At 47.1% G+C, this 12,690-nt stretch overlaps 1 protein-coding gene across 1 annotated transcript in view; it reads right to left on the bottom strand.

Annotated features, from left to right (window-relative positions):
* The window catches only part of Stab2 (stabilin 2), a 182,348-nt gene that overhangs the window by 10,622 nt on the left and 159,036 nt on the right, over positions 1-12,690 (bottom strand). Inside the window, exons 55-61 of the mRNA XM_031350149.1 lie at positions 12,089-12,218; positions 10,086-10,235; positions 8,549-8,653; positions 7,201-7,308; positions 5,641-5,834; positions 4,174-4,315; positions 2,329-2,462 (exon numbers count right to left, since the gene is read on the bottom strand). Of these exons, the coding sequence (XP_031206009.1) occupies positions 2,329-2,462; positions 4,174-4,315; positions 5,641-5,834; positions 7,201-7,308; positions 8,549-8,653; positions 10,086-10,235; positions 12,089-12,218 (963 nt within the window). The remainder of the gene's footprint in view (positions 1-2,328; positions 2,463-4,173; positions 4,316-5,640; positions 5,835-7,200; positions 7,309-8,548; positions 8,654-10,085; positions 10,236-12,088; positions 12,219-12,690) is intronic.

Here is a 12,690-nt window from a genome sequence, read left to right on the forward strand (position 1 = left end):
TTGTTTGCTGCGGAGCCATTTAGTTAGTTCTGATCCCTACCTAAGCTGCTAATTCTATGGGGCCTACACTAGGACCTGGAAGATGAGATGGTAGGTCACCAAATTTCTGTCCAAGCTATTGGATGAAGGACTGTGGTACCCTCTTGTTCTTGGTGCCCAGGCCTTTCATGCTTAGTTCTCTTTTGAGAAGGGATTTACCACCAGCCATTTACCCCAGGGCACATGCTTCTGCTTATGAATGAAGCAGAACTCTGATTGATGACAGAGTTCTAATTCATCAGCATCAGCATCACCTTCATCCTGCATGGCTGTAATTTTAAAATCCCTATCAGATCATTAAGATGACGGAGGTCCAGGGTGATAATGTTTGCCCCAGGAACTACAATTGTCTACAAAACTCCCAGTGCCAGGCATGGGATCCCACTGTTGATCAGTGGGGACCAGGAGACCCCCAAACAATATATGCTTTTGTCTTGTTTGTCTCCCAGAACCTGATGGTAAGAGCCTATTGTTGAAGACACTTATTTGGACATAAGACTTGGAAGAATCAAACTGGAACTGACTTGGAGACCTCCTTCCTGAGAACTAGCTCTTATAGTGTGGGAAGGTGCTGTGCAAGCTGCCAAGGGAGAAAAATAATCAGTGGTCCTACTCAGACAAAAGCTTATAAACCCCAACAACTAACACAACAAGGTATTTCCAAAGGTGCAATGACGGTACTTGTAACTTGGAGGTAACCAGGAGCTGTCTAATTGGACTTAGGAGGAAATCCACTGACTGATGCTGTAAACCTTGCCTACTTGTAGCTGCTGAGGTGAGGCCCTGGACACTCGAGGAGAACCCACTATAGCCACTGTCTTACACTAGTATAATTTCTAACTGAATTCTAAATACTTATCATTATACATATAGGTAAGTATAGCTCTCACCCCTCATTAAGAAACTTCTTTTTACAGCAGATGGAGACTATTATAGAAATCGATAACTGATCAAAAACTGCAAACACGTGACTGTGAGGTGCCTAGCATCAGTTGATACATCTACAACACAACTCGTATACCTAAGGCTTAGTGGAAGAGGGGGCAGAAAGACTCTAAGAGCTGAGAGAAAAGTGTCTTTGTGTATGCTAGGGAACCTGCTTTTAGAACCTCACAACAATATGTTTGCCTGAACAAGACCTGTAGGATCACACCGGTTGACATGACAATGTGAATGAGAGACATCTCACAAGGCCTCATCCCTAGATGAAGAGCTACAGGTAGTTAATGGCTGCTAAGAGAGGGAGAATTAATTTTCTCCAGGTATGAGTGCCCTGGTAAGTTTCCAGAACCCATGTGGTCAGCTCATAGAAGGTCATATAATACTCATATGAGAAACAGTAAATGGACACAGCAGGGTGTGTGTGTATGTGTGTATGTGTGTGTGTGTGTGTGTGTGTGTGTGTGTGCATGTGCGTGCCTCACGCAAAACAATAAAGAAGAGGTCATGAATTTGAGAAGGAATTTTGGGGACATGGGAAGAGTTGGTGGCTGGGAGGAAGGGCAGGAATGATGTAAATATGGTACTTATGTCTGAAATTCTCAAAAAGTTATTTAAAAAAAGATGATTGAGGCAAGACAAAGTAAGATGTACAAAGTCATCGAGCAAGCACCCAGAAGATCCAGACATACCCAGTGTATCCCAAATCACTTGAGATTCAACCTCCCGCCCCCCGACCCCCAACCTCCCCTAGAAGCTAGATCCTTGCAAGGAAAGCTTTGTTCCTTGGGAAGGCCCAGCATGCAGCTTCTTGGTGCTGCCTTTTCCAGGTGGGCGGGGTTTCAGGTTCCAGAGGCTTTGAGAACAGCCTGACTGGACAGCCATTCCTCCATGCTGGGCTGGAAGCTTGCTGATCCCAGGGCTTCCTTTTACCAATGCCCTAGAACGCTGACTGTTGTGACTTCAGAGAGGCCCTGCCTAGACTGTGGTTGTTAGCCTAACTGGCCTTCCCCTGTGATACCTGCACTTCACTCTGCCTCCTGGATGTACCACCTCTGAGTGACGATGGTTATTTCATTTAACCTTTCTGAGCCTCAGTTTTCCTATGTGTAAAACCGAAGGAGTGACATCTATCTCCAGGGATGTGGTAAGGATGCCAACATGACACCCTACACAGTGTTGGGCACATAGCAGATGCCTGACTTTGGATATGATGAACTCTTAGCATTGCTTCAGGAGTTTCTTGTGCTTGGTTCTAAGAAGCCAGTAACAGGAATTTCCTCCAGCTTTAGAGGTGGCTGCCTGCACACCCTCCCTGTGCCTGAGGTATCTGCTTAGTTGAGAACTCACCTTCTGAGCATAGGAGAGCTGGTTGTAGGTGGCTATGGATGCAGCTTCGTTGGCGCAGGCCTCTTTGGCTTTGTCAAATGTCAGTTTGTACTGGCCCAGCGGAGAGCGTAGATGGAATACGCCAACAGTAGTGTCTAGAAGAGGAAAGAGTATGAAGTCAGCTTGCCTGACTGTCAGGGATTGAAGCAAGACTTAGAAGGAGTTCTAAGGTACAGGCCAACTGTAGCCCAGGGTACCCGGGAAGTCACTTCTCCTTCAAGTTACATTGTAGCTCATCATTTGAAGTATTTATTCCTATTAATTATAGAAACAGGGCTGGAGAGATGGCTTAGGAGTTAAGAACACTGGCCACTCTTTCAGAGCAGTGCCCACACAGCAGGGTACAACTGCTCCAGGGGACCCGACACCCTCTTCTGGCCTCCGTAGGCACTGGGAACACACAGAGCAGTGGTGACTCCAGCAGCCATCTCCCCTAACCAACTACAACCCTCCTGCTGTCCATTCCTTCTTTAGGTACAAATATCTCCCCCATGTTCTCCAGTTTGACTCAATCCAGGCATTTGTTGGGTCCCAGGTCTCTACTGAATATCTCTGGAAAAATCTCTTATCTCACCTAGATAGATTTTCCTTCACTATCTGGAAAAAAAAAAAAAAAGACTAGCTTTTATTTATGTTTTTGTTTTTTGGTTTTTTTTTTTTTTTTTATTTTGAGACAGGGTCTCATTATGTAGTCCTGTCTGGCTTGGAATTTTTTAATGTAGACCAGACTGACTCAAACTCACAGAAATCTAACTCCCGCGCTGGAGAGCTGGCTCAGTAGTTAAGAGCACTGACTGCTCTTCCAGAGGTCCTGAGTTCAATTCCCAGCAACCACATGGTGGCTCACAACCATCCATTATGAGGTCTGATGCCCTCTTCTGGTGTGTCTGAAGAGAGCAATAAATAAATAAATCTTAAAAAAAAAAAATCTAACTACCTCTGCCTCCTGAGTGTTGTGATTAAAGGCATGTAGTATTATGCCCACCCCTCTCTGTTTTTAAAAGAAGATTCATTGTGATATATATATGTATGTATGTGATATATATATGTTTCTCTCTTTTCTTAAAACACACTATTTATTTATTTTATATATATGACAAGTACACTGTAGCTGTCTTCAGACACATCAGAAGAGGGCATCAGATCTCATTACGGATGGTTGTGAGCCACCATGTGGTTGCTGGGAATTGAACTCAGGACCTCTGGAAGAGCAGTCAGTACTCTTAACCACTGAGCCATCCCTCCATCCCTATCTCTTTCTTTATATGACCCCTATATACAAAACCACGGAAGTCCCTCTCTACTCTAGCTCTGAACTCTGTGGGCTCTGTGATTTCTCTCTATGGGGTTTCAACATGTTGCACTTTCATGGCCCCCCACCCCGTACTTTGACTTTTTACTTTCTTGTGTGAGTTGTATTAGCCTGTGAATTTATTATATACCATTCAAATCATCTTCAGATGTGCCTGTGGTATATGCCAGTCACGGTGTGAGGAGTGAAGAGCTGTTAATGAATCGCTGCTGTGAGTGACAGCCTCTTTGTTATTGACCACACTAACCTGTGCTTTCCAGATTCAATCCCAGCCAGTGGTTGTGAGGGAAAGCAACACAGGAAAGGGAAGCTCTGAGAAGGTCCACTAGTTCTAGCCTTCAAGGTCAATTGTGAGGTGTTTCTCCTGCCTTACTGGGTTTGGATAATGTGTGGGTTCTTTCATTTCTGTTTCATTTTGTTTTATCTTTCTTTTCTCCCCTGCACACAAGCCTGAAGAGATAGGTGCTTTGGGCAAGGGTTGCAGCCACACTGACCCTGGAAGTGAAGGTCTGCACAGTTGGCATCTGGGTGGCACTGTCCGTTGTCCTGTAAGCAGCGGTCAAGGGGCAGCTGTTCGGGCTCACAATCCCATCCGTCTCCGACATAGTGACTTTTACATTCACACTTCTGCTTGCCCTGTGGGAAGAGGGCAGGAAACTGTGAAAAGCCCCCAATGATCCCAAGCACCAGAGGACAGGCATCTGGCACAGGAGCAGTTCAGAAAGGCATCATGCTGGACCCCATACAAGCACAATGAAGACTGTCAGGGGCTTGTGCAGGTTTGTGGTGATGATAGGCTGCCGTTCTTAGTATAAGGGTTGCTTTCTCAGAGAGCCCCTGCCCCAAAGCAACCTGCAGGAAGCAGCTCTTGCCCACCACTCTAAGTGGTGCCAGGCTTGTCTGCTGATTTTTGTACTAAGTGCCCCCTTTTCTCCACCTGTGACTATGCTTCTTGAATGTGACGACTCTGTCTCTGGCATCTGCTACAGTCCTCAGTTGTTGCTTTATATCCACTGGTCCAGTCAGAGAGTATCCTCATTTAATGTTACAAACGCTATGACGTCTGTTATTAGGCTTGCTTCATGTAGGGAAACTGAGGCTCAGAGACTCCAAGCAGTCGAACTCCAGCCACATACTGTATATGTTCAGAGCTAAGTCTCAAAGGCTGCCTGGCTGTAAATGTGTTTGTAACTGGTACAGGGTACTGTGTCCCACCAGGTCACTTCCCAACAAAGAAACGGGGCACTGACTCAATTCCTGAGGACTGTTTATGCCGTTTGTTACCAACTTCTTTGTCTTAATGAACTTTATATCTGGAGTCATGATAGACTTATAGGGAAGTAGGAAATGAGAGAGAGAGGGAGAGAGAGAAAGAGAGAGAGAGAGAGAGAGAGAGAGAGAGAGAGAGAGAGAGAGAGAGAGAGAAACTGTTTTAGCAGTGGTTCTCAACCTGTGGGTCATGACCTTTGGGGGGGGTCAAATGACCCTTTTACAGGGGTCATCTAAGACCAACAGAAAACACAGATATTTACATTATGATTCGTAACAGCAGTAAAGCTGCAGTTATGAAGTAGCAATGAAAATAGCTTTATGGTTGGGGGTCACCACAACATGATTAACTGTATTAAATAGTTGCAGTGTTAGGAAGGTTGAGAACCACTGCTCTATAGCCTATTAGCTTCCCTTAGTATGAGGGTCTTGTCTAGCTGTAGTAGAAGCTAAGAAGTGATGTTGGTATAATCCTCTGAACTAAACAATAGCCCTTACGTGAATTTCACTAAATCTGACTGTAATATCCTTTTCTGCTGAGGATACACCAACTTTTACTAGAAACACACCAAGGTGGCAAGATGGGGCAGCAGAGGCCAGAGGGGAAGCAGAGGCCGGGTAGCTGAGGATACCAGGCTGAACTGGGCACAAAGGGCTGCTATCCGAAATGTCCCCAGGGGAGTGGCACTCACTGGGCCAGTCATCCTGCAGGTGGCATGCTCATGACATCCACCGTTGACACCATCTGCACAGAGGTCTATCTCTGTGCAGCTGTGGCCATCCCCCTTGTAGCCCTTCTGGCAGCTGCAAGAGACTTGCGTGCCCTTCTGGGAGCACTTGGCGACCTTCGCACAGCCCCCGTTGTTCTGTTTGCAGAAATTCACGACTGCAAGAGAAAGGGTGGAGGGCTTCATGTGCCACTGTCTGAGGCCATCTGTCAGCCTCTTACAGTGGATGGGTAACACAGTCATCATATGTCCATGTCTTTGGTCCCCATGATCTGTTAGTTCTCTACAGATCATATACAGCTTGTATATGACTTATGTCCTTATAATACCCCAACAGACTTATCATACACTCATAGGATACCTTTGGTAAGTTTTAGAATGAATTGGGGGTTTTGCTGTTAGGACTCTCTCTCTCTCCCCCTTCTCCCCTCATGTGTGTGTGTGTGTGTGTGTGTGTGTATGTGTGTGTCTGCCCATGTCCATTTCCTGATTAAGTTGACACAGCCTAGAATCATTAGATCTGCTCAGATCTAGATCTGATTGACTTGTGGCCATGCCTGTGAAAGATTGTCTTGATGGATGGTTAATATGGGAGGGTGCCATCTTAGCCCACTGTGGGTGTCACCATCCCTACGCAGGTGGGTCTGGGCTACAAAAGGGCAGGGATGACGATTCTATTATTTATGAGTCTTGCTCATAGAAAGCTTCAGAATATACATGTGGCTGAAATTGCTCGCCATGCCCCTTCTTCTGTTGTAAATAGAGTTGTAGGTGGACTGTGTTATGGCTTGTCTAATGAGATGGTGGCACTTCCCAGCTCTCTTGAAGTGAGGTATGACATATGATGAGTGCCAGCTGATAGGATGGCAGATCTGATTTTTGCCAATTTGGGTTGTGTTCTTAAAGGGATGGAGGTTTGCCTCTTTTCCCCTCTCCATCCTACAGCCTAGGTGTGCTAGTTCTGAAGATTTTATTCCTTCAAACTCTTATGCAAGACAGAATAAATGCTTTCTTCATTTGTACGCCTTTAAACGTTAGACTTTGTGTGCCTAGCACACACCTAAACCACTTGTGGACTGGCAGTGCTCATGCTGGCTGTAACTCAGTGACAGAGTTCTTGCCTAGCATATGAAAGGCTCTGGGTTCCCTCTCACTGACAGGCAGGGTAAGGGGGCCAGAAGATATGCAGTCTTCAGTCTTCACTTTGTCATCTTAATGTTGTAGTCAGCTTTTGTTTTTTCCAAGCAAGACTGATTACTTGTTGAGTTATGAAAATACTATGAAATACAAACACATCTTGTTTTGCAAAGCAATATAAAAATTTAAAACCATAAATTTTTACAGTTGGGAGGTAGGCAAGGCAACTGTGCACAAACCATTGATGAAAAGGGGTTCTAGAGAGGACAGGCAGAGGCTCGAGCGGACAGTGGAAGGGTCAGGGTGCAGTCCAACTGGTGGGTGTGACCACACCCCGCTCCTCTCCCATGTCTGCTCCAGTTTCCCAAGTAAACAAAGAGGACTCACCTGTGCATGTGATTCCATCACCTTCATAATTCAAGTTACACACACACGTGTTGTTCTCCATACAAGTGGCGTGCACAGAACAAGCAGGTGTGCACACTGGAATCACCACTGAGAAGAAAGAGGCCTCCATTCACCCTGTGCCCCACTGTGTAGAGGCAACCTCACCTACTCGTTTCCCCAGGACTCTTCAGGAGATCCGCAAATGGCTGAGGGGTGTGTGTGTGTGTGATTACTAAGGACTCTCCCGCCTTGCAGAGTCTGAGATATGTCTGCAAAGCAGTTCAGGTTATAAGGCACGGGCTGCCTTAGCAACAACTATTTAAAACTTTATTCCTCCAAACTCAAAAGCAGGCATGAACCTGTCCAACAGACTCTTCTGCCCTAAGAACATGGGCTTCCAGGCAGAGAAGGTTAAGTTGGAGAGAAATTTCACTGTCTTTCAAGGGCACTGCTGAGCTGGGGAGAAGTCTGGCCCTTTGGTGATTGGATGGGGCTGTGGTTAGCACAAGCAACCTGAAGCTGTTAGCTGGGTAGGCAGGGATGGGAGCAAAGTCAATCATACTGTTAGAGCTGCTGCAGCCCACGCAAGAGCCTCGTGTCGCTCTTGACTCCAGGGAGGAGGAAAGGCTATTGACTTAGGCAGAATAATATGACCTTTGCATCTCAGGCCTAGAGCACAGAGACTTGGGTCTCAGAAAAGCATGGCTCAAGATTATGTTGGTGACAACCACAACAGTATTGGAGGCAACTGTGCTTGATACGGCAGATACAAACACGGGCCTTCAGAGTTATCCTGGCAGCCTTCCCGTGCAGAGTGGGCTGCAGTATGTATCCCTTTCTACAGATGAGCAAGGTGGGCTGTCCAAGGCCATTCATGCAGTAAGTAGCAGAATCCGGGACCATATCCTGATCTTAGGACTCCAGAGTCTGAGTTGTCGGACACCACCTGATTTCTGTCATCATGCACTTGGGTCTGAGTTCCATCCTAATGAGGCATTCCCATTGCATGGTTCTTAGATTTGAGTAAAATCTTTTCACCAAGTTTTCTTCCAACCCACCAACCTCCAGAGGTCCAGGCCACAGTTCAAACCACCATTTACAGGTGGAAGTAGGAACACCTACAGTTTACAGGTGGAGGTGGGAACACCCACACTATTTACAGGTGGAGGTGAAAAAACCCGCAGTATTTACAGGTGGAGGTGTGAACACCTACAGTTTACAGGTGAAGGTGGGAACACCCTCACTGTCATTTTCTTGGCTATCGCTCAGACTCCAGAGATATTTGCCCACCCTCAATAGAGTCCCCTTGACTCAAGGGCTGCCAATGGCTGGCCATTCCCCAACAGACCTGTGGGAGTGTCACAGAAGTGGCCTGTCCACCCTGCTTCACAGAGGCACTGCCCGGAGCCTGTGATCCCCTCATCACACTGCCCATGCTCAGAGCAGCCGCAGGCTGTAAGAGAAATCAGAGAGCCCGATAATAAGTGACGGCACCGTCAGTGAGGGCCACCAGGCTTCTACCACAGACCTCTGCTTTCCCTCAGAATTCCCCAAATCAACAGGCCAGAGAACCAGAAGCTCACAGTAGGTAAGGCTGTGCTTTTGTAGGGCTGAGTGTGTGATAATCAGTCACAAAGCTGTATCACAGAAGCAGAGTGCCATGGGGCACGTCACAGAATGGATGGGGGTGATGACTTCACTGGGGGAACCTATTTATAAAGAAAATTCAAAACCACGCACTACTTCTTAGTATGGCTGTGTCAGCCCCAGCTACCATCACCAGCCCCGGCCTCCTAGGCTCCCGAGCTGCCCCGGCCTCCATGGCTGTCCCAGCCTCCATGCATGGCTGCCCAGTCTTTCCAGTGATGGCCCTGTCTCAGTACTTGCTCTTCTACTGTGTGAACTCCACAGGGCCATTCCAGGATCCCTTGTAATCTGTTCACAGCAGTCCTCTGTTCCCAACCCTTCACTGGCTGCTGTGCCTGTCACCCTTAGAATAGACAGTGGTCAGTTTCCATGGGTCTAGAATTCCCTATGTGCTCTGCGTCCTAGTGACCTTCAGGCTTCATTCCTTCCTCTCTTCCCCTTCTTCCCTACTCTTGCTGTTTCTGGCAGGTCAGGGTCAGGCCCAAGTGCCTAGACCTTTGCATATGCTTTCCTCCAGGAAAGCCACTTTGGTTTGCACATGAGGATGGTGGTCCCTTGTGTGTGACATAGACCATTGCAATGTTAATGAAGTGAAATGCAAACTTTAGTTCCTCATGGGAGTTCTGAGTGCTCAGTGGCCCTGTGTGCTAATTGAAGACATCTTCAGCATTGTTGCAGGTTCTGTCTGCTGGCTCTTGATATTCCTGTGAGCTTAGATTCTCCGTGTGAGTCTTTTGTTCAGATCTGCTTACTCACTTACACAGCTTTTATAACTTACCATTTCTCTCTCTACCCTCTTTGTTGAGGGCTGGATTGTTCCCACACCCCTCTAACCTCTGTACCCCTGAACCTTAGGACAGTTTCAAGTCGGCAAGCGCGTCACTTGATCTCTTCCCACCTTAGTTTCTCCATCAACATCAGTTCCTACCTCCCAGGTTGAGGTAAGGATTGAGTGGAAAACTGTATGTGGCTGGCACATAATAGGCACTTGTTGAACACCTGTAGTCACCATGTGTGTGCAGGGCTCAGTAAGTGGGTGTGGTTCAGCCACAGGTTCCTGGGTGGCTTCGGGGGCTGCGAGTTTGTAGAAGTGAGGTTCTTTCAAGGGACAACCTCCAAGGAGGGAAAAGGCATTAGGAGCAGGGGGGTGGGAGAAAAAGAAAAGCTAATGCTCCAAGGTCAAGTGGACAGGGAACATACAGGGGCAAACAGACTAACAAAGGCAAGAGGCCACATACGCAGACAGTCAGGCCCGAATCTCCCAGGCCAGCAGAGCTCACAGGCTGTCCCGTTGAAACCGGTGTGACACATGCACTGTCCCGTCGGTCTGTACAGATCAAAACACGTGCCCCGGTTATTGCACGGTGTGTCTGGTCCTCCAGGACAGGCTGGAAGGGAAGGAAACAGTAGTGACCACATGGTCTCCAAGGCCAGGGCCACTCAGCATTGCTGTAAACTGTTAATTCTGACAGCTTCTCAGTGCTCCTGGGGGGTCAGTGCACCAACAGGGAGAGCCACTGGCATTTGGGATCCACATTTCAAGTGTCTTATCTGATTCCACCTCGACAGGGCTGGGGGTTGTAGGCTGTAACCAGGGTCAGGAGGCCTGGGTTTGAGGAGGCCTGGGTCAAGTGGAGAACCTGCTCTGAACTTTAATTCTTTGTGGCTCTAAGTGATGGTGGCCATGACAATAATGACCATGACACGGTGCTAGCCTGACCTATACCATGCCATTACTGCAAGGATCAGGTGGCATAATCTTATGTATCCTAGGCTGGCCTTGAACTTGCTATGTAGCCAAGGTTTAACTTAAACATTGGATCCTCCTGCCTCTACTTCCCGAGTGCTGGGGTTACAGGTGTGTGCTCTAAGCTCTAACACCCTTGTGTGCTGTGCTGGGAATCAAACCCAGGACTTGTGCATTCCAACTGAGCTGCAGCTCTAGACCTCTGAGGGTATCTTAAAAATCTGCAGGGATAAACAAATGTAAAGGTTTCTAATGGTCTTTTAGGAGTGCTCCACTTTAGCGATGGAGGCTGGGAGCTGGGTGACTGTATTCAGTCCAGTGTCTTCCTATGGACCAGTGATTCTCAATCTGTGGGTTCCTGACCTCTTTGGGGGTCAGGGATCAGGTGCCACAGGGGTCACATATTATATATCCTGCAAATCATATATTTACATTATGATTCATAACAGTAGCAAAATTACAGCTATGAAGTAGCAGTGAAAATAATGTTATGGTTGGGGGGTCACCACAACATGAGGAACTGTATTAAAGTGTCTCAGCATGAGGAAGGTTGAGAACCACTGCTCTAGACCATGAGTGGAACACACACAGCAGGGGAATTCTTAGCTTTCCTGAGCTTCTATTTCTCATCTATTAAAGGGTCTGGCAGCGAGGCTGTTATCAAAACTATGTGCCTATACATGTGAGTATTCAACGATGTGCCTATGAGGTGCCTACCTAGAGCAAAGTCCAGCAGATGGGGTTTGCTTTGTGGGTCTTTGTTAAGCATTGATGCTGGTGTCAAGGTTTCCAAATTGAGATCAAACTCCCTTTGACAAGGAGCCAAAGAAGAAAGGATGATGCAATACCCCTGTAATTGTGGACTTAAATGAAATCGTGGTCCACAAAACTGTATCAGTATATCACTGTTCAAAGGCAGAATCATGTCAAAGCACTTATACAGACATGCTTCCCAGCATGACAGACATGGCACAGAACCAACAGTAGATAGTACGACATGTATTTTAAAGCACCAGGGGGAAATGTCTGTGTTCTAATTTTATTGGATTTATTTATTTATTTATTTATTTATTTATTTATATTTCTGTAGTATTGGAAATTAAGCCCATGTGGCCACATGCTCCTAGGAACTGTACCCCAAGCCTTTTTATTTTGAGACAGCATCTAAGTGACCCAGGCTGTTCTTGCATGCCCTTACTCTGTGGTTCAGACAGCCTCTGAGCTTGTGGTCCTCTGGCTTCAGCCTCCTAACTTGATGGGTTACAGGCCTGTGCTTCTGGCCCAGCTGTGGTCTGATTTTAAACATGAAAGCAGATGTATAAGTAGGATCTCAGTAAAACTCAAAATAGGAAGGGACAAATACACAACTGTTCAGTGAGCTGGGCTCGGGCCTGGGAACCATGATGGTGGAGTTTCCCTACCTCTTTAGAACTTGGGTACTTTAAAAAGCACAACCTGCCCACACCCCTTTAGAATGACAAGGAGCAACCTCACCCTGACAGTCTGGCAAGAAGTAGCCACTGCAGCACCTGGGGATATGGACCACCAGGGTACACAGGTTCTGGCAGCCTTCCACATCCCTCCTGAAGGGTAATGGGTTGTAGATACACTTCTTCCTCACACCCTGGAAGGAGAGAGAGGAGACCTGTGGTTGCTACTTTCCTCCACTGGGCTGGGCTGCTGGGGCTCCAGCGCCTTCCTAGTGGAGGGTCTTGGTACTATCCTAGGCTAAAAGTGGGATTTTTCAAGGGAGGCAGGCCACGAGTGAATGGGCAGAACAGGATCCCTGAACTCACCCCTGGAGCTGTTTGCAAAAGGAATGATTCCTTGGAGATGGTGTGGAGAGAGGCAAATTCCCATCACACCCATCCTTAGCAAGGAAGGAGTGAGGTTCACTGTAGGAGTACTGTGTGTGTGTGTGTGTGTGTGTGTGTGTAAGGCAGAGGGTGATGTGAGTGTCCTCCTTAACTGCTCTTTATTTTATATTTTGAGACTGGGTCTCTCTCTGACTCTAGAGTTCACTTAGGATCCTCCTGCCTCCATTTCCAGTGCTGGGATCACAGGCTCCAGCTTCTGCTCTTTTTTTTTTTTTTTTT

Source organism: Mastomys coucha, unplaced genomic scaffold, assembly GCF_008632895.1.
Source record: "Mastomys coucha isolate ucsf_1 unplaced genomic scaffold, UCSF_Mcou_1 pScaffold4, whole genome shotgun sequence".
Taxonomy (NCBI): domain Eukaryota; kingdom Metazoa; phylum Chordata; class Mammalia; order Rodentia; family Muridae; genus Mastomys; species Mastomys coucha.